The sequence below is a fragment of the Anabrus simplex genome, chromosome 2 (assembly GCF_040414725.1).
Source record: "Anabrus simplex isolate iqAnaSimp1 chromosome 2, ASM4041472v1, whole genome shotgun sequence".
NCBI classification, from domain to species: domain Eukaryota; kingdom Metazoa; phylum Arthropoda; class Insecta; order Orthoptera; family Tettigoniidae; genus Anabrus; species Anabrus simplex.
Window position 1 is genome coordinate 1025965146 of NC_090266.1, and position 27603 is coordinate 1025992748.

Below are 27603 nucleotides of genomic sequence, written 5' to 3' on the forward strand. Positions count from 1 at the left end.
TCATGTCTGTCACTTCTAACTTATGAATAAGATATCCTGAGTCCACCCAGCTTTCGCTCCTGTAAAGCAAAGTTGATCTGAAAACAGACCGATGTAAAGAAAGTTTCGTCCGGGAGCTGACTTACTTCTTACAGAATCACTGCATTATTTTCCGGCTCCATGGCTAAAAAGTTAGCATGCTGCCTTCCCGGCAGGGTCGGAAATTTTAACCATAATTGGCTGATTTTGCTGGCACAGGGACTGGGTGTATGTGTCGTCTTCATCATTTCATCACGACACACGGGTCGCATACGGGCGTCAAATCAAAAGACCGGCATCTGGCGAGCCGAACTTGTCCTCGGACACTGCCGGCACTAAAAGCCATACGCCCTTTCATTTTATTACTGCATTAGTTTTACTGCACCTTGAATCAATCTCACGTACTGCGCTACCATCCTGGGAGAGCACACATCCTAGATACTTGAAATTATTTAGGCCCTACATGTTCCAGCTTTGTATCACTAATCTGACATTCAATTCTCTTGGATTTCTTACCTACTGACATCAATTTAATCTTCGAAAGGCTAATTTTCATACCATACTAATTGCACCTATTTTCAAGTTCCAAGATATTAGACTGCAGGCTTTCGGCATCTGCCATTAAAACTTTATACCGTTAAGCAGATTATCCATGTAAACTACGAACGACAAGGGTGAAAGATTACAGGTTTGTGTAACACCTGTAAGTACCCTAAACGAAGTACTCATTCTGCCATCAACTCTCACTGCAGTGCAATTGTCAATATAAATGCCTTTGATTGATTTTAATAATCTACCCTTAATCCCGTAGTCCCCCAGTATGGCAAACTTTTTTTCCCTCAGTACCCTGTCATATGCTTTCTCTAGATCTACGAAACATAAACATAACTGTATATTCCTCTCGTAGCATTTTTCAATTATCTGGCGCTTACTGAAAATCCGAAACCACATTGGATTTCAACAAACTTCCTCTTAACCACTGATCGCACCCTCCCTTCCAAGATGCCAGTAAATACTTTGCCTGGTGTACTAATCAGTGAGATACCTTGATAGCTGTTGCAATCCTTCCTGTTCCCTTGCTTATAGATAGGTGCAATTACTGCTTTTATCCAATCTGAAGGTACCTTAACAACACTCCATGCTAATCCTATTAATCGATGAAGCCATTTCATCCCTGTCTTCCCACTATACTTCACCATTTCAGGTCTAATTTAATCTATCCTGCTGCTTTATGACAATGGAATTTATTTACCTTCCTTTTCACTTCCTCAAGCGTTATTTCACCAACATCATTTTCCTCCTCCCCATGAGCTTGGCTGTTCACAACACCACCAGGAAGATTTCTTTTTACATTGAGAAGTTCAAATTTTCCCCTCCACCTATCCAGTGAATCCCTGAGTTCACCTGAATTACCCAAAACACTGTTCATTTCCTTTTTCCCTCCCTTCCTAAGATTCTTTATTGACCTATCCTTTCCAGGTTATTATCAAATTCTTCCCATGACTTCTTTTTGGACTTAACAACTATTGTTTCACTCTGTTTCTTTCATCTACGTACAATTCCCTGTCTGCATCAGCACTTGTTTGGAGCCATTTCTGATAAGCCTTCTTTTTACATTTACAAGCTGCTCTCACTTCATCATTTCACCAAGATGTTTGCTTTTTTCCATCTTTACACACAGTTGTTCCTAGGCATTCCCTTGCTGTTTCTACGACAGCATCCCTGTATGCCACCCATTCACTTTCTATATCCTGAACCTGCTTACTGTCTATTGTTCAAAACTTCTCACTAATCATATCCATGTACTTCTGTCTAATTTCCTCGTCCTAGAGATTTTCTACCCTTACTCATTTGCGGACAGATTTCACTTTCTCTACGCTAGGCCTAGAGATACTTAGTTCACTACAGATCAGATAGTGGTCTGTATCATCGAAAAATCCCCGGAAAACTCGTACATACCTAACATACTTCCTGAATTCGAAGTCAGTTAAGATATAGTCTATTATGCATCTGGAATGCTTACCCTCCCATGTGTAGCGGAGAATAGCCTTATGCTTGAAGAATGTATTCGTAACTGCTGAACCCATACTATTCTCCGGACCACCTTTTGAGCAGACTAAAGCGGAAGCGACGTCATTGTCTCGTCACACTCGCCGTGGTTGCCAAATGAGCCGGTGCGCGATTCAAAGTTATACTCCACCACTATAATACAGCACAGCTCACGGATTGAACCTCGAATGAATTAAAAATAATTGATACATTAACGTATGCGTGTTAGAATCCCATACAGTTTTTTAACGGCTTACATCATTAAACAATTAATTTACTGAATTACATTTTAATGTGAAAACCTACAATCTGCTTTCCAGTCAATGACCGGGTCAGGGATGGAGTAAATAAAGCCCCATCTTGCGGCGAGGACAGTAATTGAGCCGGCTGCCGAAGCCTTTTTCACTCCTCTGGGGAAATGATTAATGAATGACAGATGAAATTAAATGATACTGGTGAGTGATGCTGGAATGAAAGATGACAGGGAAAACCGGAGTACCCAGAGAAAAACCTGTTCCGCCTCCGTTTTGTCCAGCACAAGTCTCACATGGAGTGACCGGGATTTGAACCACGGAACCCAGCGTTGAGAGGCCGACGCGCTGCCACCTGAGCCACGGAGGCTTTTAATATACTAACTACAATTTCACAGTACAATTTCAATAAATTAGTTATTACAAATATATTTTTATAAAAATCTTCTTCTTAATCTGTTTACCCTCCAGGGTTCGCTTTTCCCTTGGACTCAGCGAGGGATTTCACCTCTACCGCCTCAAGGGCAGTGTTCTGGAGTTTCAGACTTTGAGTCTGGGGATACAACAGGGGAGAATGACCAGTACCTCGCCCAGGCGGCCTCTCCTGCTATGCTGAATAGGGGCCTTGTAGAGGGATGGGAAGATTTGATGGGACAGACAAGGAAGAGGGAAGGAAGCAGCCGTGGCCTTAAGTGAGGTACCATCTCGGCATTTGCCTGGAGGAGAAGTGGGAAACCACGGAAAACCACTTCATCCCCTGGTCTATACACTCACTTCCGGTTTAGTCTGCTCAAAAGGTGGTCCGGAGAATAGCACAGAAGTCCAACAAATGCTTCCCATTCCTATTAGCTTCCATATCTTCTCCAGATTTACCAATCACCCTTTCGTATCCTTCAGTTCTATTTTCAATTCTCACATTGTAATCACCCATTAGCACTATCCTGTCCTTGCTGTTGACCCTGACTACGATATCACTCAATGGCTGAGGTGGGAATCGAACCCACCTCTACTCAGTTGACCTTCCGAGGCTGAGCGGACCCCGTTCCAGCCCTCGTACCATTTTTCAAATTTCGTGACAGAGCCAGGAATCGAACCCGGACCTCCGGGGGTGGCAGCTAATCACGCTAACCACTACACCACAGAGGCGGACTATAAAAATATTATTACATATTATTATTAATATACAGTATATATATATAATATTTTATTATTTATTATTGACTATGATTATCTAAATATATGACCTGATTTCTTATTGAAATGAGCTGCTACTCATGGGCGATTTATGAAAAAGGGAGAAAAGTGAGGATTATATATGGGCCTACTCGTACTGGAATTAACTTGGAACTGACAGATGAAGTTGGAGATCCAGGTGAAAACCTGTCCCACCTCCGCTTTGTCCAGTACAATTTCAATAAATTAGTTATTACAAATATATTTTTATAAAAATATTATATATTATTATTATTATTATTATTATTATTATTATTATTATTATTATTATTATTATGCAGGAGGTTTCAGCGTCAGCTTAGCTTGTGCCGCAGTAATTAATCTGTGTCACTATCGAGTGGCTGCACACCCAAGTCGGAATCAGAACCGGGGTCAGTACACGAGGTAAACTAATCCCGCCGTCAATACTATTCGCTCGGAAATGCTTATAAACAGACGGAATCATATTTCTCTCGCCGGAAGTAAAAATCTTGCGTTTCTTCTTCAACTGATAACAGTCTGGTGAATTTTTGTTAGGATCCATTGCACAATAATATCCAATAACGAGTAAGAAGAAACCTACAAATGTACAAAAGACTACAAGAATTATGAATTAGCACACAATATGCACATACACTGTTTTTGTAAAAGCGAAGCACACTGATAAAATTCTCTCACTGCTTTTTTAAATAGACTGTGATTGAAACTGCACCCACGTGTTTGTACTGAGTGAGTAAGTATGGCAGCTCCGCATTGACTGCACCATTGCCAAAACTCGCCTTGAATAGTGCACCCCCCTTGCCCCCTAACCAACCGTGTGACAACACCGAAGGCTCTGCCCCTGTCGCCCGCGCCATCCCCTGATCTATACACTCACTTCCGCTTTAGTCTGCTCAAAAGGTGGTCCGGAGAATAGCACAGAAGTCCAACAAATGCTTCCCATTCCTATTAGCTTCCATATCTTCTCCACATTTACCAATCACCCTTTTGTATCCTTCAGTTCTATTTTCAACTCTCACATTGTAATCGCCCATTAGCACTATCCTGTCCTTGCTGTTGACCCTGACTACGATATCACTCAATGCTTCATAAAACTTGTCAACTTCATCCTCATCTGCACCCTCACATGATGAATACATTGAGACAATTCTCGTCCTAATTCCTCCAACTGCCAAATCTACCCACATCATTCTCTCATTAAGTGCCTAACAGAAACTATGTTGCGTACAGTAGTATTCCTTATGAATAGCCCTACCCCACACTCTGCCCTTCTCTTTTTAACACCTGTCAATTACACTTTATAATCTCCTATCTCTTCCTCGTTGTCTCCCCTTACTGGAATATCACTTACTCCTAGCACATCCAGATGCATCCTCTGTGCTCACTCAGGCAGTTCTACTTTCTTTTTCCCATAAGCCCCATTAATATTTATAGCTCCCCATCAAATTCCATTTTGTTCGCTAAGTTGTTTGCAAGGAGTTCCTCACCTGTCAAATGGAAGTGGGACTCCGTTATTCCCATAGGTCCAAGGCTTGCTTAAAATATCCGAGCTCAGTAAATTCATGAAGCAGGATGATACCTTACTTACGCAATGTCCAAGTGAGGATATCTCCTCTGACGGGTTAGGGACCACAGTGGAATGCATAGTCCTAGCCACCTGAATACACGGAGGGCCATGACTCAGAATATGTCTGAGAGTCCCACTCTCATTCCGTAGCAACTGGTATCCCGACTCTCAGGGCCACTTACTAGGGAACTCAGCCGTTTCCCATGGTTCACGAACTAGGACGTGACTACAGTAACCCACACCATGAACTATTTGGGTATAACATTTATGAAATAAAGTAAAAGACTTGTCTAAGACAAGAACTAATTCAGAAACTCCACTTACACTAAAACTAAATAGTGTATGTAAAGCATATGAAATTTCAATATCTTTGTGGAAAATGATCCTGTATTAATATGACTTAAGGATGGCACTGAAGATTTAATATTACAACTATTGTAACTCGGGTATATTATTGGTTGCATGTACAGTAATCTGGGGATGTAAAAACTGGCTCATTTCTCTTCAGAAATGATGTCACTTATTAGTTCTTTACCAATCCACATCTGTGTTTCCTGTAGTGTTAGTTCAGTTAGAATATTTTTAACATTTGAAAGAGAAATTATGTTGTATATCATTGATCTTGCAAAAACACGATATAACATACATAGTATAAAAGCAAATCCATTAAGAATGTTTAAACGGAATTAAGAATCAGAAGAATAGTATTTATATCATACTCTGAACTAAGCAACATTGTTCAGAAAGTAAGAAAAAAAATTTACAGCTCAACATCTGGTAATTCAACTTCACCTACCAATTCAGTGTGATGGGTGGGCTTGAACTTCCTTTGAGAACAGATCCAATCTTGGCTGAATCTTTGAGACTGCAACTCGCAGATCCTCTTCCAGTTGCAAGTGTGATCGATGCTTCGTCCTATGGCTGTCATTGCGGAAAATGCTAGCTCTCACAAACAATTTGGTGCGAAAGGCAAAAGTACGTCCACCGCCTTTCTTATTAAATTAGGATATTTGTTCCCAGTATATCCAGAAATTCTCATGAGATCTTGACTTGAAGTCATTTTGAAGGGTTGTGTCACTTGAAAGCTCCTCCTGTTCTACTTTTTCAAATTGAATGTTAATTTTTGGATCAAATGGACTTTCCATCCAGTCATATTCAGGTGAAGTTTCCAGAATTGTCCTTGAATTTCTGGCAAAGATTTTTGAGATGTTCTATAACAATGGCAGTAATCTTACTTAGGGCCAGCTCTTTTTCTTCCCGGAATTCATTCAGGCACGGAAACATTTCAGTTACATTTATCTAACGGGTTTTTCCACAGTTCCAGTTTCTTCTTCACCCCTAAGTGACGCAGAACATTTGAGTGTCGCATTACCTAGAGGATGGAGGTGATTCAGTTGGGATCACTTAGAAAATGCAGCGATCTATTAAATTCACTGTAACAAAAGATTATTTTCAAGCCTTTACAGTAGAGACTGAAAATAACAGTTTACATTCATTGACATATATAGACGTGAGGAGATACATATTGTGATGGTAATAGCATCTGCCATGCCACTTTACGACTTTGTGGGGGGGACGTGTGGCATCGTCCATATGGCTCACACACTTCCTCTTTGACTGCACCACTCGTCGACAAATGTAGTGGAAGGCCAGTCCCCTCTCCATCCTCTCGTAGCGGCAGTGCAAGACCAGGTGGAGATTACGAGATGATTAATTTGGAGTCTTCTATGACACGAGGGTTCTGGATGTATCAAGATCCCGGACTATTCTGGAACATTTGGTCTTCCTATGTAAAGACGGCAGTTGGTCGCGAGACAGTTCGCTTTGAGCTTAGTCTGAGAGCGATATAGTTCAGTCCTGTGAGTGACAGCACTAAGGAGCACCGATTGCTGTTGGGAGTGATACTGATGGTGGATACATGTAGTACAGCTTAGCAGCGAGGGAGAATGCAGCAGAGGAGCGACATGGGACCTGGAAGAACAAAGGCTATCCTGTGTGTGAATGTAAGACTGTGTTTATACGTGCGCGAACTGTGTAGTGTGTGGCCGCTTTTGGAATACAGTCTACCGTGAACTGCCCGAGGGTACAAGAGAGAGAGAGAGAGTGTGTGTTTTTTTTAGTCTATATAATGGAAGTGCTAATGAACAGAGAGAATGAGAGAGAATGCTGACGAGTATACTGTGGACTTGTGTAAGTGGGTGTTATTAGAGTAAATAATTTGTGTTATACATAAATTTTAATACTTCTTTAGCATTAGTCACCTCCTCTATCTGGACATTATCCTTGTAACCAACAATCTTCACATACTGCTGACTGAATACTTCTGCCTTTTGAAGATCCTCACATACACACTCCCCTTGTTTGTTAATGATTCCTGGAATGTCCTTCATGGAACCTGTTTCCGCCTTAAAGTACCTATACATACCCCTCCGTTTTTCACTAAAATTTGTATGACTGCCAATTATGCTTGCCATCATGTTATCCTTAGCTGACTTCTTTGCTAGATTCAATTCCCTAGTTAAGTTCCTTCAATTTCTCCTTACTTCTTTCCAGTCTGTACCTCCTCCTTAGTCTCTATTATAATAAGGTGGGTCTTTACCATTCCTTACCACCTTTAAAGGTACAAACCTATTTTCACATTCCTCAACAATTGCTTTAAACCCATCCCAGAGTGTGTTTAAATTTTTATTTACCGTTTTCCACCGATCATAGTTACTTTTTAAAAACTGCCTCATGCCTGCTTTATCAGGCATATGGGTACTGCCTAATAGTCCTACTTTTACGACCTTCCTTTCTATCACATTTATTTTTAGCTACAACGAAAATAGCCTCATGATCACTAATACCATCTATTACTTCGGTTGCTCTATACAGCTCGTCTGTTTTTATCAGCACCACGTCCAGGATATTTTTCCCTCTAATTGGTTCCATCACTTTCTGAGTCAGCTGTTATTTATTTATTTACAGAAACAAGAAAGCAAGTACATTATATTTTAATGTCCAAAGATGTTATCCATTCTAGTGCCTCTGTATTGGCCTCTAGAAAATCAAACCAATCTCCAGGGTAGGATCTTCTGCTTCACTCGTTTACAGTGTGTTCGATGGTTTGAAAAGGAGCACCACAGTCACACTCGGGGGATTGTATCTTTCCCCATTTATACAGGTACGCAGCACAGACACCATGACCACATTGAATCCTATTAAGGATGGTCCAAGTTCTTCTTGGGAGATCAGACCTCGAATTAGGTGGGAAGAAAGGCCAGAGATGTTCACCTGTTTATGAGATCCAGTCTTCCTTCCATTGGGTTGTAGTTGTCTTCTGTGAGCTTCTGAGCGAACTTAATTGGCGGATGTCTAGATTTCAACCGGTTCCTCTGAAGGTCAGGAATATTGGAGTGGATTGGCAAGTCAGGGTTCTCATTTATCTTGTCCTTACCATATTAGCTATTTGCCATTTGTTGGTCATGCTTCCTGTCTTTCGCATTACCTTCTCAATTGACATTTGGTAAATTCAGATCGCCCACTACAATCACATTCCTTTCCATGTCACCTCCCACATACCTGATTAGCTTATCAAATAATTCTGAATCAGCGTCAGCGCTACCCTTTCCCGTGTCGTGACAGACAGGATTTGGACTTGTGGGATTATGTCAGATTGGTTGGAAGGTTGGTAAGTTTCAACTAGGTGCAGAGAAAGAGGAAGTCGATGAGTGGATTCCCATGATGATATTATATTCTTAGACGTAGAGTTATTTACAGCATGTACACTATGTACAATTAATACAAGACTTAGTGATGGCAAATCTTGAGCGAGAAGGTGTTTACTAGTCTTCTGCTAGAAGTCAAGTAAGAGAAGACTTATTATTATTATTATTATTATTATTATTATTATTATTATTATTATTATTATTATTATTATTATTATTATTATTACTGGTTGTGTAATCGTACTGCCAACTGGCAGAGATTCTGCTTGCAACTCGTCCGTGAAATGAATGATAGAAGCCCCGAATCATGGCTTCCCAGACCTTACATAGCCCTCGGGGCCATACCCCATGTTCTGGAAGCTTGTGGATATCTGCATATGTGTCTACCAAACTTTCCGTAGTTCTGGCCAATCAGAGGCCTGTATTCTAGCTAAGCTTCTGATACCTTCCTTACTGCCTTCATGGAGTTGACCTATGCTCCGGTCAACATGACTCACGTCCTGCATGACGAACTTCTCTGTTACTCAAGATTTCTCAACTGGTTGAAATATACTTTTACATCTCAATTTTTCAGCTTCACTGAATATGAATTATTTTATAGTTTTACTTATGTTCAGGTGTACTTATACCTGACTTTTAAACCCTTATTACTGACCTATAATAATACATGTACCAGGTACAGCAATTCCTCCTACGTTCTCTCCAGTTCGATCCTCAGAGAGAATAGCTGTCCTGAGTTCATATCCCTGGGAGGGCGCGACTGACACGACACCCAGTCTGTCCACTCCAAAGCCATCAAGTTGCCTATTATCTTCAGAAATGAGCCTTACACCTAGAATTTCATGTTTGTCATCTTTAACTTTTTCGTAGCTTACAAATTCTTCTTTCATCAGAATGAATACTCCCCCCCCTCACCATTCCTACCCTATCTCTACGATACACACTCCAGTTCCAATTGTATTGAATAGGTGGGATAATAGATGTACTCCTTTTGTAAACTAAGTGAGATTGCTGTTTTCAATACGGAACAGAAATGAGAGTGATGGTTTGTAACACACTCCAGTTCCGTGAGAAAATTTCTGTATCCATTATATCATTTCTCAGCCATGATTTAACTTCTATTATAATATCTGGTAAGTATATATCTATTAAATTACTTAATTCTATTCCTTTCTTTACAATACTTCTACAGTTCAACACTAACATTTTTATGTCATCCCTACTTGACTTCCAGATCTCTGTAACCTTATCACCACTCCCTAGACCACCCAGTTTCCCTGAATGTACCTCCCTATTACACTTCCAAACAAATTTCCTAACTTATATGTACCACTGCGGTTTAAGTGATGGCCATATGAGCGCAGATCCCCATCTCCTACTCACCCATTCTCAATAAGTATAGCGACTGACTTGAAAGAAAACTCGTATCAAGTCAAGATGAACGCAAAAGCAAAATCAAAATCAAACTGAGCCAGGACCAACTTGAAAGTAGAATCACAAGTGAACTAAAATGAAGTCAGGACGAAATATAGTGCGAACTGAAACTGGAATTAAATGTACTTAAGGGTGGACAATATAAATTAGAGCAGGAAATGTGCTCTCTCGAATCAGAATTAAAAAGTGACATTATGCAAGATGTTCATGAACTGGTAGAGAAACAGTTTAAAGAAATACCGCTGATTGTGGAGTCAGGGGTTTGAGACCTGAAAGAGGAAGTGAGTGCCGTAGATACTCATGTTAAGCCCACCAGCAGCGACAAGGCCCAAACAAATACAAGACCCTCGCCATGATTTACAATATCCTTGCTTTCATCAGATTGCAAGGAGAATTTTGGACTGTCATGGAAGATGTTTTAGAAAAAGTGCTTTTATATCAGAGGACATTGCATCAATATGCCGAGGCACTGTATCTCCTGACAGCTGTTTCGTCTTCAGACTCTCACCATACTTTCCTCTGTACATGATTGTACACATCTTTACAGCTGCAGGAAGAAGTCATTTCTTACCAATAATATGCGGGGGTCATAGATTTTGGAATTAGTAAGGTGCCCTTCAGGTTCTCTTAGTGCTTTCTTAGGAACTGTAACATGCTTTTCTAGGAATTTGATATTTACTTTGAATTGTTGCTCATGATGATTAAAATATTTGATAGGTTTACTTACATGCTCTGGATATTTTGTGTGGAAGTGTCTTGTTAAGTTTGATGGTTTTCAAACAGTTGTTGGCTGAAATATCCAAGCAAAGAACACACTGTGATCATTCTTGGTTATTCACGTTCACAAGAATGTTAGTGAAACCTAGTTTTAGACAATCATCCTGATATTTGCGCACTTTTGTTTTTGTCGAATAATTAATTTTACCGGTGAGAGATGAAGCAGATGTGGATGGTGAACATAAAACTAAATGTGCATCGTGTTCTTTATTCAGTATTTTCATGGGAGAACTCGCTGAGACACACTCATAGGTTCGCTTTTTAGCACTGTTAATCAGCCACTTGTCCATGATTTACCACTAAAAGGTGTTAAGTATCCCTACTCAGAACATGCAGAAATCCATCAGTGTACTGTTCACATATAGTCTTTGCACCGACTGACAATGAGTGATTGGTTGAGAAAGAGGAATCCATTTTCATAATGTAGAGAAGTAGTGGTGGTATCATTGTCAAGTAGGTTATTATCATTAAGCTGCAATGGGTAGAAGTTAGTGCTACGGTTGGTAGGTTTGGATCTGAAAGGGCGCTAGGCACACTCAGAAAATATCAGCACAAAGTTTCCCCTGTAGAATTCTTACGGATGGTTGTAGGATGGTGTCAGGGGACTTCAAAACTGTCTTTCTTAGGTCTGTTGAGTTACTTGCAGTAGTGTCTTGGTGAATGACCTCAGATAGTGTCATATGTTTATAAGCTGTAAGTTAGCTTCATGTATAGTTTTCATCATGACCAAGCCTTGTACTTTACTATCAGTGAGACTTCATTAGAGCTATAATATGTTTTTTTAAATAACATGTCAGTGTGTCTGCAGAGTATATACATTTTGAAATATCCTTATTGTTCGGGCCTTCCTTTTATTACATGTTGAATAATTTTTATTTTATCCAGGCTAATGCTGAGGAGTTGTCCAACAGTTTAAATTTGAAGGAGATTGATGCTTTGTTGCTGCATGGTGATATGGACCAAACAGACAGGAATAAAGTTATCACCCAGTTCAAGAGGAAAGAAGTTAGCATTCTGGTAGCAACTGATGTTGCAGGTATGTTGATAGTGATTTGTTAGCTATGTGAAAGTTTCCTCTACCATTTTTTCCTTCTTCCTCTTTCTTGGTGCTAGCAGAATTAGATTTTAAACTTTTTTCTGTTTCTATTTCCTTTCATCTCACTAGAATTCCTTACTGTACTATATTCTAGTTTTGAAAACTGTTTGCTTACTTCTTAGGTTCCTCAGAATAAACCCCTTAGTACTTGCTTACTCCAAGTCTTAAACTGAGGAATCAGCAGTAGACACTATCTGTCTTGAAAATATGAATTTCAGGTAAAAAAAAAAAAAAAATATATATTTATTTATTTTAACAGGTTGCTTTCTTACAAGAAAGTAGAAAGTCCTCAGAGTTACTAAAGGAATTGCTATTGGATATTTATGGACCTATTGATAGTTATAGTAATGGTACTAAACATTTAATTTGTATATCCTTCTTGATGCCTTTGCTGGTGAGACCTAGCGTTTGCAGTGTACTTCGTCTTCTGTTATGGGCTAGAATAAATTTGTTACTTTGGTTTACCTGTTTTGGTCTTACCCTTTGCTTTGACAGTACGAGACTGTCCGAGGTATGAGCGATGCTCGTATTGCCATTCCTTATGCAACCCGTCCCTGTTATGAATAGTCTCTCATAAGGTCGTATAGTTTGTGCATTTCATTAGGCTTGGTAGACTGACATGTAATAGTAATGGTTGATTCAGTGAGGAAAGCAACGGGAAACTACCTCACTCCACATTTTCCTTGTATGCCTCTTCACTGATGTCTAAGCAATCTATTGCAGCTGATGGTAGAGTTGTTTTGGTGGTGGTGATTACTGTTTTAAGAGGAAGTACAACCGGGCATCTATCCTCGTGAGTTGTTGAGAATCCAACAAGTCTTCCAGCTGACTACTCAACGTAACATTTATTCTGGTGCTTTTTGGTGGACCAGACTGTATTAACATCATGTACAAAATCAATATGACACTTGCTCTTCTACTGCTCATGTCTCTTTCCCAAAGTACAAACACATTTGTCTGGATTAGTTAACTTACTTTGTCACTAATAACGATAGTCCAAATACTCAGTAAATGTCCTGAGCGGGAATCGGTCGCACATGTGGCAAGGGCAGTCCCACTCCTCCCACTGCCCAGTCTTCGTCTATACATCCTAAGCTGACATTAGTGTGTGTTGTGGTGGATGATTGACAGGCTCCTTACTTGCTCCTAAGTCAATTTCATAGTTCCTTGCACAGTTTCAGTGTGTGTTTTTATTTCTATAGTTCGGTTGGGTAATGTTGTAAGCTTATATTGTGTTGTGATATAGACTTTAAATTGTACATTGTCCAGCTTTAGACTTGTTAGTTGTTCGACTCTTGTGAAATGTTGTGGACATGACTTCATAGTCCTCTTATAAACCTGTGAGGTGTCTGCAGGACAATATTGTATATACAACATTTCATTGCACACTTTGTGAAAATAATGGACAACACTGTAAAAAAGAGATGTGCATTGGGCCTGGCCTACAGTTCTAGTACCCCACTCAGTCAGCCATCAGCAGCAGATATGTTGTCATCGTGTCTGACAAAGTGCTCAGCTGGTATTACTCAGTGGTCTGTGGGAACACATTCAGAGTTGAAGATGCCACTGGTGCATAGCAAGTTAAAGGGCAAAGTTCTTCATAGTCAAACCCGTGAAGTGGTTGCTAATGTCTACCAGTTTATGAAGAAAGAATCTGTGCTTGGTGCTCCACTTAAACTCAGATCCACACTGCCCTGAGTGGCCTAAGCAACTGGCATATTGTTTACTTCATTCCAGTGAATCAAGACTGAACTGGAACAAACAGGTGAATCCTCTTCATTTTCAACATCTCGTAAGGAAAGGCCAAGAAGATTTTGGAAGGCCACTTTAAAGACAATTTTAATAAACAAGTCATCCACTGTGTCATAAATAATTTTCATTATAGGTAAAGAAATACCCACTTTCAAGAAAATTCATGCAATTCTTATTTACAAGAATTAAAATGGAGGCACTGTAAAACTGAAATTTGCCACCATTTCCTGTGCTGCTATTGGCTGGCTAGGGCTGCCACCTTTGTTGAAAACGAGAAAATCACGCGGTTCAAAGTCGTTTCAGTGTGTGCAGTGTACATTTTAATTAGTCACAGGGTGATTAATCGCGTCGTACCTTTGGAATGTGTGGGATGCTAGAGGCCTGTTGACCGCTTTGTTGTCCCCTGCCCAATTGTCTTGTTACAAGTTGGACCTAAACAAGCCAGACCAATAATCTTTTCACTAGCCTGTTCTTGTAACTTGTTCCTAAGTTGGCAGCCTTGCATAGCCTGCTGTGATTTCATCCGAGCCGCGCTGTGTTGAATTTTTAATCTCTGTGACATTGTCCGAGCTGCACTGTGTTGGTTCTCTAACCTATCGTCTGCGAAGGGTCTATGGAATCTTTACCAAACTACAGGTTATCACCGTAATATCCACGTATATCATTAATTTGCAATAATAAAACTGACCTTACAGGTTGCAATAATAAAACTGACCTTACAGGTTTTCAATTAGTACGAGGTGTAAAGAAACTTTCGTTACAGTAATATGCAGTAAAATATTATGAGTTGTGAATAATCTGGCCCTTATTCTGTAAAACTCAACATTTCAGAAACTCTACAACCTCTCAGTCCACATTAGTTTCATGTTTGCAGGACTATACTGTACTTGGACTATAGGCTTCAGAAGTTAAGGCACCAAAAAAGTAGTATTTTATGCACCTAAAAAGGCACTGAAAATGGAAAATAGGACAATAAACAACATAATTATATTGTACAAAAAATATTGATATATAAAATAGTTCTCATAAAACAATTGCACTCAAGAAAAGTAAATTACAGTGAGTGAGTTGGCCATGCGGTTAGGGTCGCACAGCTGTAAGCTTGCCTTCAGGAAATAGAGAGTTTGAATCCCACTGTCGGCAGCCCTGAAGATTGTTTTCTGTGGTTTCCCATTTTCACACCATGCACAGCTAAAGAAGATGAAGAAACATCGCGAATTTAGTTATAACAGTACTGTAATACGTGGTACCTTTCATAATTGAAAAATCTTATAACTCTGTAGTAAGCATATGTGCCTTATCTGCCTCCTTCATGATCCTCTCCTCAATTATACACACACGCATATTAATACAGTTACCATAGTTACAATTGGACAAATTTTCACATGAAACGATAAATAATTAATTAAGGCCACAGTTGCTACCTTCCCAATTAGAGCCCTTTCCCGTCCTTCCAATGCCAAAAACTTTTGATGTGTTGGTGTATCAGAAAAAACAAATGATCACTATTTACTGATCAGTATTCATGATCGCACCTAAATTAACCATTCTCTTCCACACATTTGTTATTTTACTAAAATACGTGAAAACATCTTTTCGTTCATTATCATTCATGAAGTAAACACACCAACCTAATTCCACAAAAGTACACTGAAAAACTCGTAAGTAGTTTATCCCTCCCACAGCCTTCTTTCATTTGCACATTATCACATACCTGCCAAGTATCCCAGTTTTTCCGTAACATGTACGGATTTTGAGTGTGCTTTACGGTTGTACGGATGAACAACGTTATTGTACAGATTTTGAATATCCACGCTTGGTTTTGCTTTCTGCGGTCAAATCGGATTTGTTTGACTTTGGATAGTAGCTGCTAATAAGAGATGCAGCGTTTGAAATTCGACCGGTAAATGTATCGTAAATCACATTGTTGATTATCACCTTGCTTTTGTCACCTGTTCGACCTCAACTGCTACTTCATTCACCGAGATGTTTCCAGACAAGTAGCAGGCTGTGATTTTGAAGAAAAGAAATATGTGAAAAGTAGCAGGCTGTGAATTTATACATAACTTTCGTAACTGCGTCGTGCTTCGTAGCAGCTGTAAAAGGCTTTGTTTGTGTGTGAGTGTAACATTGGCGGTAGTTCTGAAACTCATGGAATTGTGTGACGAATTTATTGGCGATTTAGTATTTTTAGTGGTTTTCGTAATTAATTCAACTAAGAAACGATATTATCAGTCTTTTAGGGAGGCATATTCTGCTTAATTTCCTTGTTTTATACGATCACGGAAAGTGTTCCCATTGTTCAGTGGAAACAGATGAGCACTCATCAACACGTAACTTTGTGTAGGTATTTCATTTCAGGGGTGATTAAGACATATTTGACTTGTATTAGTATTGTTTATAATCTACCCCCTTGCTGTCCTTTTTTCATTATGTCTCAAGACTTTGCGACGTATGCGTGTGTTATTAAAAAATTTCCGCTTTAGGATCTTCCGGATTTTTCTTTTTTTGCAAGTTGGCAGGTATGTCATCATCATCATCATCATCATCATCATAAGTTCCCCTTCTCTAGCTAACACCAGGTGGGAGCAAATATGGTTTTTCTCCACTTCGCCCTGTCTCTCCACCATTCCCCTTCCAACACTCTGTTCCAGTCCAGGTTCCATTGTCCTATGCTGTTCTTCACTGAGTCCATCCATCAAAATCTTTGTCACCCTCATCCTCTGTCCCCTCTCATATGTCTTTCCAGTGCTTGTCTAGTCAATTTTTTTTCTTTCATCCAAATGGTATATCCAAACCACCTCAGTCTGTTCTGTTCAAGTTTGTCATTTACTTTGCACATATAGCTCCTTTTGTATGTCTTCATTTCTCATCATCCCTCCTTGTCTTCTGTGCTATACTCCTCAGAAATTTCATTTCAGCTGCCTGTACTCGACACTCATCTCTCTGAGTCATAGTCCAGGTTTCTTCTGCATAGCTCATTATTGGTAAGTAATATCCCTTGTAGATTACTTCTTTAGCCTTCATTGGTACATCTTTATTCCACATTAATCTCTGTACCTGGTGGTGAAAGGCTTTCCCAATTTGTGTCGTCCTATTAATTTCCAGTCTTCCATATTCTGTCACTTCACTTCCCAAGTATTTGAAGTATTCTACTATATCCAGTTACAATTTTGATGGTTCCTTTTTTTTTTTTTACTTCCTCTACTCAACACTATTGTCCTGCTCTTCATGTTAATCATCAATCCCCATTGTTCGATTTTTCTATTCAGTACATTCAGCTGTTGTCCCTCCTCCTCAGCTTCTCCTCAGGTCACATCATCACCCACAAACATCATTACATTTATTCTTTCCCCTCTATAATCTTCCCTTGCTGCCTTTACAATGTCATCCATCACCATTATGAACAGTAAAGGTGACAAAGCACTTCCTTGTTTGAGCTCATTTTCAATTACAAACCATTCTGTTCTATTGGTTTGATTTGTTTATTGATCATCAACAGAGTTATTACTTCTCCAATTACAGACCATATAATAAATTCAAATAATAACAGTATTAACAGCACCTACTTCTACTAACCAAGCAATATATATGAATTTACAAAACACATATGGAGGAAAAGAACATGAAAACAGAAAAGGGTTTATACATTTGAAATGACCAATAGATAAAAGGAGGACATATAACTTTCAGTTACCAAATACGCAGGGTGGGATACAAGGAACTTTCTATGAGGCTTCCACGAGATGTCTATGAATTTCATTAGCTGACAAGTGGAATAAATCCAGCATCCTGCTAATTTCATTCAGGGACCTTAGGGCCTGCACAAACAAAGAGTTCCTGTGTGATTCAGTTCTGTACCTGGGTAAGTGAAAGGTGACAGCCTGTCAGGTGTTACGGGAAGGAACATGAATTGATAGCAACTGGAGTAAATTAGGACAATTAAGAAAATTGTGGATACATTTGTGTATGAAGCGTACATTAATATACCTGCGTCTGGTTCTGAGAGACTCAATACACATCTTTGTACAAAAGATCTATCGATGCCGGGCTGAGTTGCTCACACGGTTAAGGCGCTGGCCTTCTAACCCCAACTTGGCAGGTTCGATCCTGGCTCAGTCCGGTGGTATTTGAAGGTGCTCAAATACGACAGCCTCGTGTCGGTAGATTTACTGGCACGTAAAAGAACTCCTGCGGGACTTAATTCCGGCACCTCGGCGTCTCCGAAGACCGTAAAAGTAGTTAGTGGGACGTAAAGCAAATAACATTATTATTATTAGATCTATCGATGACAGTTTGATACCCAAACACTTTTTACTGAGCCGTTTTGTGAATCTGATCTGTACTCGCTCTAAGGCATTAACTAAGTATTGCTGTGAAGGGATCCATACTTCAGAGCAGTACTCTAGACTAGACCGTATAAGCGAGAACTACAGGGTTTTCTATGAGACAACAGATTTAAAACTCTTGCAATTTCTTTTGAGGAAGCCTAATGTTTTAAATGCCTTGTTAAGAATATTTAACACATACTCATTAAAAGATAAACCATTTTGATTACTAAAAAGAACATCAAGATCATTAATTTTAGTAACACACTTCATTTCTTGACCCTTTATATGACACTTGAATACATTAACTTTCGATTTTCTCGTGAAGGATGTTGCACTGCACTTTGAAATATTTAGGGTTAAATGCCACTTTTTGCACCAATCACCCACTGTTGTCTTGACTGAGCTGTAACAGTTATCTTATATTGCTTTTATCATTGTTACTAGTTCCTTGCCAGAGCCCCTGTGTGTGTCAGGCTTTCCCAATTTTTTTGTCTGAGGATGCTGTCGTATGCTTTTTTGAAGTCTGTACAAGTCATTACTATATCATTTTCATATTCCCAGCTCATTTTCCATGATCTGTCTCAGAATGAAATTGGGTTCTGCTGTTGACCTTCCACTTCTGAATCCAAATTGTTCATGCAGCTGTGAGCTTGCATTCGGGAGATAGTGGGATTGAACCTCACTCTCGACAGCCCTGAAGATGTTTTTTTTTTTTGTGGTTTCCCATTTCCACACCAGGCAAATGCTGGGGATGTACCGTAATTAAGGCCACGGCCATTTCCTTCCCACTCCTAGCCCTTTCCTATCCCATAGTCGCCATAAGACCTATCTGTGTTGTTGCTACGTAAAGCAGATAGAAAAAAAAGAAACCTGACTTTCCAACTTTTCTCTAATTCTTCCTACCAATATCTTGGCAACGTGGGAGAGAATGGTGATTTCTTGGTAGTTCCTGCACATCTTCTTACCTCCTTTCTTGAATATTGGTATTATATTCCCCTTTTTGAAATCCTCGGACACTTTTTTTTTTGTCTCCACACAGACTTCAGTATTCTATAAGTCCACTGGAGTTCCACCGATCCTGTAGCCTTGATCACGTCTATGGCTACTTCGTCTGTTTCCACAGCTTTTCCTATCTTCATCTTCTTAACTGCCCATTTCACCTCTGTTATTGTGCTGTCAGATTCCTTGTCTGCTATTTCTTCTATTCCTGCTACCTGGATTCCTTCTCCACATGTCTGACTTCTCATGTCCATCAGTTCACTGAAATGCTCTTTCTATCTGTTCATTATCTTTTCTGGTTTTGTCAGTATTACTCCTTGATTCTTCACAAATCCTTACACTTACCCATCTATATTGTCATGTCATGTCCATAATTTGAATTACAATAAACAACAAACAACTTTCCAAGGTTAACAAACAGACTTCTGTCAAGCTTATTGGACAAAATCAAGTTTATATTGTTACCGTACACACATACAACATTCCAATTTTAGGTTAGGAAATATTTGTAAATGACGATCTTCCAATTTTAGTAAAATTATTTGTAATATAAAAGTAGTGAAGATCATGTGATTTTGTTAAGATATAAGAACATAATATTATAAGAAGAATTTGTAGTTAGGGAATATTGAATATGTAGATCATTATATTTTGTATAAATTTCAGTTTGGGGAAGAATCTGTGTATACGGTATAGTGGTGTAAATTGCTCAAGGTTGTGCAACATGGGACATACTGACTATATCGGTAAAGATGGTTGAAGTCGGTTGAAAGTGTTGCAACAAGTAACTTGGAAATCCGAGGTACAGTGGGGAAGTACAGGCTGAAGATTGTAATTCATCAGTGTGGATGAACGCAAGAGTTTGCTAACTTTCATATCGGCTGCTCCATAACCAATCTGGAAAGCTCCGATTTTGAACGAGCTTGCATTGACTGAGAGGTGCATGGAAATTTATTAGGTAAAGCGTTCCTACCAATGGACTTTTGGAGACGCTACAGCCATGTGGAGCAAGACTATATATGTGTGCGAATGTGCGGGAATATTCATTACGAAGCCATTACATATGAGTTCATTGCAGAGTTATTACGATTCATTACGAATGCAGAACAAGGATATTCAAAGTTAATTTTCTGTGGAAGACGCTACATGGTTTTCATTGCTCGTTAATTACCTGGGAGAACGTACAGTGCTTGGTGATTTATATGCACAATCTGGAGCTAATGTGTTATGGAGCACTGTACTAAGTATTGCTAGAGGAAACAGTAGGCTAAGTGTTCATTGCTTGGTTATTCTTTCATTGATTCAATGTGGCATTCGTTGTTCATTGACTCCACATTGTGAAGTTGTGGTTAGATTCACATAGTATAGTGAGGTGACTAATTTTTTTTTAACCTTGTGTAGTTATAATGTGTGGTAACTTCATTCCATGGTGATCGTGTCATTTTGTTAATGTAAAGGAGGTTAAGAATGGGAACAGCAATCTCATCCATATGAAATCATCACTTTGAAACTTGGCTTTCAAAACTGTGCATACATCCGTGAACCAAAGGAGGCATTCATGTATATTAATGTCTGGGAGTGAAATCAGAGGCTGGACCAACTTTTGGAAATAGTTGTTGGAAGCAGGGAGGACTCAAGGACTCAGTGAAGAGGAAGTGTGTAATTCAGGATAGAGATGACCTTTGCATAGGAGGGGCATCCAAGTGTTCTATCCTTACTAGATAAAGTGTAATTCTAGTTGCATCAGGCAGTGCCTATTATTATTATTTGTCATTGTGATGAGTTTTAAGCCAGGAGATCACTAGGATTATCTGGCTGTTGAATGCTTACGTTCAGTTCGGTAATGGAAAAATATTTTCCAACTACCTTAGCAGGGGCACCACGGGCAGGAATCAGCTTCACCCCCCAGTGCCTATTAATGGACTATTACCTTGAGGTATGTTATATAAGTGTAAAGATCTATATCAAAACTGAGTGTATTTAAATTGTTGGTATATTGTACATTTGTGGATTGCCGATTGTGGCTTTTTTAGTTTGTGTAAGCGGCAAAATGAGTTGGTCTCATCACGGGATGATTATTGTTTTCATTTGCTGTTTCTGAAGTAAATTCAAATAGTTAAAATTATAGTAAATTTTGCTTATTGGTAGAGTAGAGAAGGACCTGGCATGCTACCCAGATTCAGTTTCAGGGTTAAGTATTAGCAGGTAAGGTAATGAAGCACCGGGCTGAGTGGTTCAGACAGTTGAGGCGCTGGCCTTCTGACTCCAACTTGGCAGGTTCGATCTTGGTTCAGTCCGGTGGTATTTGAAGGCACTCAAATACATCAGCCTCGTGTCGGTAGATTTACTGGCACCTTAAAGAACTCCTGTGGGACGAAATTCCGGCTCCTCAGAGTTTTCGAAAACCGTAAACGTAGTCAGTGGGACGTAAAGCAAATGACATTATTATTATTATTATTATTATTATTATTATTATTATTATTATTATTATTATTATTATTATTATTATTATTATTATTATTATTATTATTAAGCAAGTTTGGTGCCTCATTGGCCTGATGATCGTCACCTTGGGAGAAGGAGTTCATTCATGCTCAACTGAATTGTTTATTTCTGCAAGTATTTTGCAGATGGCACCCATTTACATCAGCTAATTTCATTATTAAGTAGCAAGAATTATTGCTGGTACAAACAGGTGGGAACAATGGCAGGATGGTACTTGGAATGAGGAGAGAAAGGCTAATTTAGGAATGAACTCGATGGATGGCTGTACGCATAAATCAACTTCGGTGGTGGGGTCATGTGAGGCGAATGGAGGAGGATAGGTTACCTAGGAGAATAATGGACTCTGTTATGGAGAGTAAGAGAAGTAGAGGTAGACCAAGGCGATGATGGTTAGACTCAGTTTCTAACGATTTAAAGATAAGAGGTATAGAACTAAATGAGGCCACAACACTAGTTGCAGATCGAGGATTGTAGCGACGTTTAGTAAATTCACAGATGCTTGCAGACTGAACGCTGAAAAGCATAACAGTCTATAATGATGATGTATATATGTATGTATTTAATTCTCATTTCAGTTGGCACGTCAAAGTGAGGCATGTTTGAGGTCCAAATTTGCTTATTAGCTAGGTATGCACAGTAGTGATGGGACATTTGATTCATTTGATTCCATTCACGTTACTGAATCGATACAGTGATCCGATTCACGGCTCATTGGTCACCGCTCCTACTGCATCTGTGTAGTATGTGCTGGTAAGACAGCAGCAACAGCATTCAGTGCTCGCAGCTGCCATCTGGTCTTCATACTATGAACTCCTTTCTTAGAAAAAATGTTAGTTACTCTAATACATCGAAGGTTTCCGGTGACACAGGGTGGGAAAGGTTAGGATTAGGAAGGTAGCAGCCATGGCCTGAATTAAGGTACAGTCCCAGCATTTCCTGGTGTGAAAATAGGGAAACTACGGAAAACCATCTTAACGGCTGCTGACGGTGGGATTCGAACCCACCATCCCCCGAATGCAAGCGCATGGCGACGCGATATTAACCGCACGACAGCTCGCTCAGTCATTTAAAAAAAAAAAGTATTTTTCTTTCAGCTGAGGATTTTTTTTAATCGTCATATTTTGTATAGGCTACCCGAGATGTACAGTAGCCCGCTGGTTCTCTGATTCAACATACTGTTATTGCGCCTGTCCACATATGATAGAAGTCTTGTGCAACGATGTGACATATGAACTGAGAGAATACTGAGCCGTTCTTCCCAATATAAAACAGGTACTTTTGAGTGGTCATGAGCATGACTCATAGTAATAGGGCAGGCTAGAGTCGAGTTTAATTGTCAAATGTCAACTAAGTTATAATACTAAGATTCATTAAACTAATAAATAGTGTAACCTAATAGCCTACCTACCTACTAGCTACTTCAGAATTATGTTGTGACTACCTTTTTAACACTGCAAATAAATCGTCTATTATTTAAACCTCCCTGTAAGAAGAGGACAGTGAATGCAAATGGGTATTATTTTCAAATGAGCTGAGCTCGAGAGTCCATTATAGCATACGATTCTTTCAGTGTAGCATGGCTCACTGTATGTCTCACTGCAGTGAGCCGATAAGGAGCCGTGTGTATCTTGTGTCTCACTCAGCCGTGCTCGTTCACGATTCTTTTGGTGTGCCATGGCTCACTGTATGTCTCGCTGCAGCGGAAGCTCGGCTCTCTGCATGTCCAGTGAGCCGATAAGGAGCCGTGTGTATCATGTGTCTCACTGAGCTGCGCTCGTTCACGATTCTTTCGATGTGCCATGATTCACTGTCTCGCTGCAGCAGAAGCTCGGCTCTCCGTGTGTTCAGTGAGCCGATAACTAGCCGTGTGTATCATGTGTCTCACTGAGCCGCGCTCGTTCACGATCGTGTGCCGTGAGCTCGCCGTTCCTGTGAATCGATTCACTCGGACACTTGAATGAATCGATACATTGCTTCGAATCGTGCATTCAGTAGCCAACACTAATGCACAGGAGAAGTAGGTACGCTTGTGTTGAGGTTATTTTATTTCAAGCTTATGAGGAAGTGTATCAGTGAATCTGATGACTGGAGGTTAAGTATAGAGATGCAATGGAGAATAATGTACTTGTGGTGAAGTGATTGTATGTAGAGGTTATGAGGAGGAGATGTAGTGAATGTGATATTTTGAGGTTAAGAATGTGAGAGATGCAATGGAGAATAATGCAGTTGTGTTGAAGTGATTGTATTTAGAGGTTATGAGAAGGAAATGTAGTGAATTTGACATTTTGAGGTTGAGAAGTAGAGTGATACAAAGGAGTTTAATGTCTGTGAGTGGAAGCAGTGCCAGTAATAAATTAAACACAAGTGTACAGAGTGGAGAGTAAAATAAGAGTGAATCATTTGAGGAAACTGTTTGTTATCTGCAGTGATGGATGGAGAAAAGAGGAGTAGTGGGCAAAATCATAGTAATATGAGGAGGAGGGTTAATGATTGGGTGAGACTCTTAATGGATCATATCGCTGAAATAAACGGGCAGATTAATGAGGTTAGTATTGAATAGAAAGGAGTGGGGGGGAGGTACATCAGGCAGTTGATGAGGGGAGTAAAATATTAAGGGGGTAATCTATGAGAGGGTAAATAATGAAGTGAGGTATTTGCTAAGCATGGTATGGCAATTAACGGTTTGGGTAGTAGCATGGTGAAAGCAATTGTTAATGTAGGGAGGGAAAATGATGATCAGAGAGATTTTGGTGGTAAGGGGTGTGAAGAAATTAAGGAGGATTTGTCGGAGGCCTACTATGTACTAATGTTGATGGCAATAACACTGTGGTGATTTCTGATCTTGGGGAAGTTGCAGAAATTGAAAAGGAAGTTTTTTCTGAAGGTGGTGCAGGGTATCTGGTGAACTAGAAGTCGTTGAGGAAGATATTTGATGTTGTGGATATTAGTGTAAGTGAGGAGATTAACGTTACGTAGATAATGTGTCAAGAGTATTGATGAGTTTGAGATTAATGGAACTTCCGTAAAGAGGTCAAGAGCAACAGTGTTAATGATATGAGTGATGTGTGAGCGGGAGCTGAGATGAAGGGTATGGAAGATGGAGTAATTGTGGGGGAATTTAGTAGTAATGATGGGGATCTTTAGTTGAATTATGGTAGCGATTTCAGGAAGAGGGAGAAAGTGAGTGAGGGAACGTGTGAAGAGAGTTGCAACGAGGAGATTGAGGTGATAGAAGCTGGTAGGTTGAATAACGATGAGTGGACTAAAACTGTCACTGTGTTGAAAGCCTGTGTGAAAGGGATTATAGGTCACATTGTGTGTACTGTATAATGGAATTTGTGGGGTGGGTGGTAAATATTGTGGGGATGTAGGTTTTGAAGATTTTATCAGGAGTAATTGTGTTGGATGAACAACCTGCATAAGCAGTAACATATCAGGAAGAGGAGGAAGAAGAAGAAGAAGAAGAAGAAGAAGAAAAATTGTGTTGGAGTTTATTTGGGTGTGTGGGGAAAGTTTATGAAAAGTGAGAGTGGCAATGTGTATGAGAACTGTAAGTCTTCAGGCTGAGTGGCTCAGATGGTTGAGGCACTGGCCTTCCTACTCCAACTTGGCAGGTTCAATCCTGACTCAATCCGGTGTTATTTAAAGGTGCTCAGATACGTCGGCCTCGTGTGCTTAGTGGAATAGCTGATGCTGAAAGTAGTATGAATGATCTGAATGATGTGTGAAATAGCATTGATGTAAGAGGTGGGATTGATTAACTGCGGCCAGTGTCCATTATTCGGGAGACAGTGGGCTCGAATCTCACTATCGGCAGGCCTGAAGATAGTTTTCTGTGGTTTCCCATTTTCACACCAGGCAAATGCTCAGGCTGTACTTTAATTAAAACCAGAGCCGTATCCTTCCCAGTCCTAGCGGTTTCCTGTCCCATTGTCGCCATTAGAACCATCTGTGTTGGTGCAAGTAAAGCAACTTGTAGATGTGGGATTGTGGTATGTTTTCAGAATGGCAGTCCATACTGTCGTGTGTGGGAGAAAGGGAAAAGAGTTTTTGTGAAAGGTTGGTGACCGTGGTAGGTCTGTTTTCTGCAAAGGGGGTGCCTTCGAAGGTGGTCATCGCATTGACAAACATCAATGCATGTAAGGCAGGTGTGATAAAGGGGGGAAAAGCAGCAACAGCAGGAAGCGGGTACTTTTAAGGTAGGGGAGGAGGTCCTTTTGGAAGAACCTCATCTATCCATTGCAGATCAGGGGTAGCTCGACAAATGTTTCAGGCTCTGCTAGGACCCAAAGCTTATTATAAACAAGATGGGTGAATGTTCATACTGCCTGGTTAAGGATCAAAGAGAGGTGGTTGGCACCTATACATAGAGCCCTGTGCGGATATAAAAAATAACATCCGCACTTCTCTCATCCGTTTTGTTAAGAAGAAAGCCACACTTTCCAGTGTCGACTTAGTCAAATAGGACATAAAAAGCTTTCCAGTCTGTCAAACACACAAAATTTCAATAAAAATTACAACACTATTAACATACCTGTAAAAAATACACACTATTACACAAGGAATTACATGTTTCGTTGTACAAGAACATTCTCAGATTCTATCAAATCACTTACATCACGCGTAAATATGTATAGTATTGTTTACATTGCATACACTTGTCAATGATAGTTAGGTGATAATATGAAAAAGTATTAACAAATGATGATTTTATAAGTACTCAACCAACACCATATTAATATAATGAAAAACAAAATTCTGTACTTATCTGGATTGCCGAAACTTAGTCTGTTGTCACCAAACACTATTTCACGACTATGGTCAAGGAAAAGCTAGTGGAAGATTTTGGGCAAAGCCTGTTGTTCCGAGGTGAAGGGCGGAGATGCAGGGGAGGGGCTACTGGAACATTGTGGATCTTTCCTATTGGATAGGGGAGAGCAGGCCAGTACTTTCTGAATGTTATAATTGAGCATACTGTGCTGTGGAGAGAGGATGGGGGAGTAGGGGTAGGGTGATATGAGTGTTGTGGAAACTTCCTTCCCCTACTGTGTATGGGGGGGGGCAGGGGGAGAAGGCTATTAACCTTCTTCTTGTAATAATGTATTTATGTATTATGGATAAGTGCAAGTTAATGCTTGAATAAAGCGTGGAATTGAAATGGAGAGTATCTATTAGACATTACTTTTACAATAGACCATACTAAAAAAAACGTTAAGCACTAATTTAAACAGGAAGTGTTGACTGGATGTTATGTTAGCAGAGCGAAGAGCGGGGAATTCTTTAAATGTGTTTGGTCATTTAGGTTGGTTTAGTTAGCTTCTTTTGCGATGTAAATTTCAATAATTTCCATAATATTCAGAGATTTACTTTTATTTTTGATGTGTAAAATTTTTAGGTCTGTGTTAATGTCAGTGAAATGGTGCGAACTGTCGTGTATGTGCTCTCCGAAGGCTGAATGCCTATTATATCTTATTGCGTTCCTGTGTTCTTTGTATCTTAAGTTGAAATTATATTTTGAGTGTCCTCTATATATATGTTCATATGTTCCTAGACTCCTGATTTGGAGAAAGGGTCTTTTTTGTTTAGGTTGCACATGCTCACATATCTCTGCAGTGTTGTTCATTCTAAAGGCTATTTTCAAACCTTGTTTTTCGAAAATATTAGCTACTTTGTATGTGTTCTTGTTAACGTAGTTGCGAACCGTGTATTTGTCCCTGTCATGTGTGGTGTTTCCCAGGCATTTTTCTTACTTATTTAAAAGTTTATCTACTGTGCCCGGAGGGTGGTAGTTTTCTTTTGCAATTTGTTTAATGATTTGTATCTCTTCATTGAAATCCATTGTGCTCATTGGTATGGGAATAGCTCTGTGCATAATTGTATTTAGTCCTGCTATTTTATGTGTGTA

General features: G+C 39.7%; 1 protein-coding gene across 1 annotated transcript in view; it reads left to right on the forward strand.

Annotated features, from left to right (window-relative positions):
- LOC136864652 (ATP-dependent RNA helicase DDX42) overlaps window positions 1-27603 on the forward strand; it is a 252516-nt gene that overhangs the window by 44902 nt on the left and 180011 nt on the right. The window contains exon 4 of the mRNA XM_067141932.2: window positions 11901-12051. Within this exon, the coding sequence (XP_066998033.1) occupies window positions 11901-12051 (151 nt within the window). The remainder of the gene's footprint in view (window positions 1-11900; window positions 12052-27603) is intronic.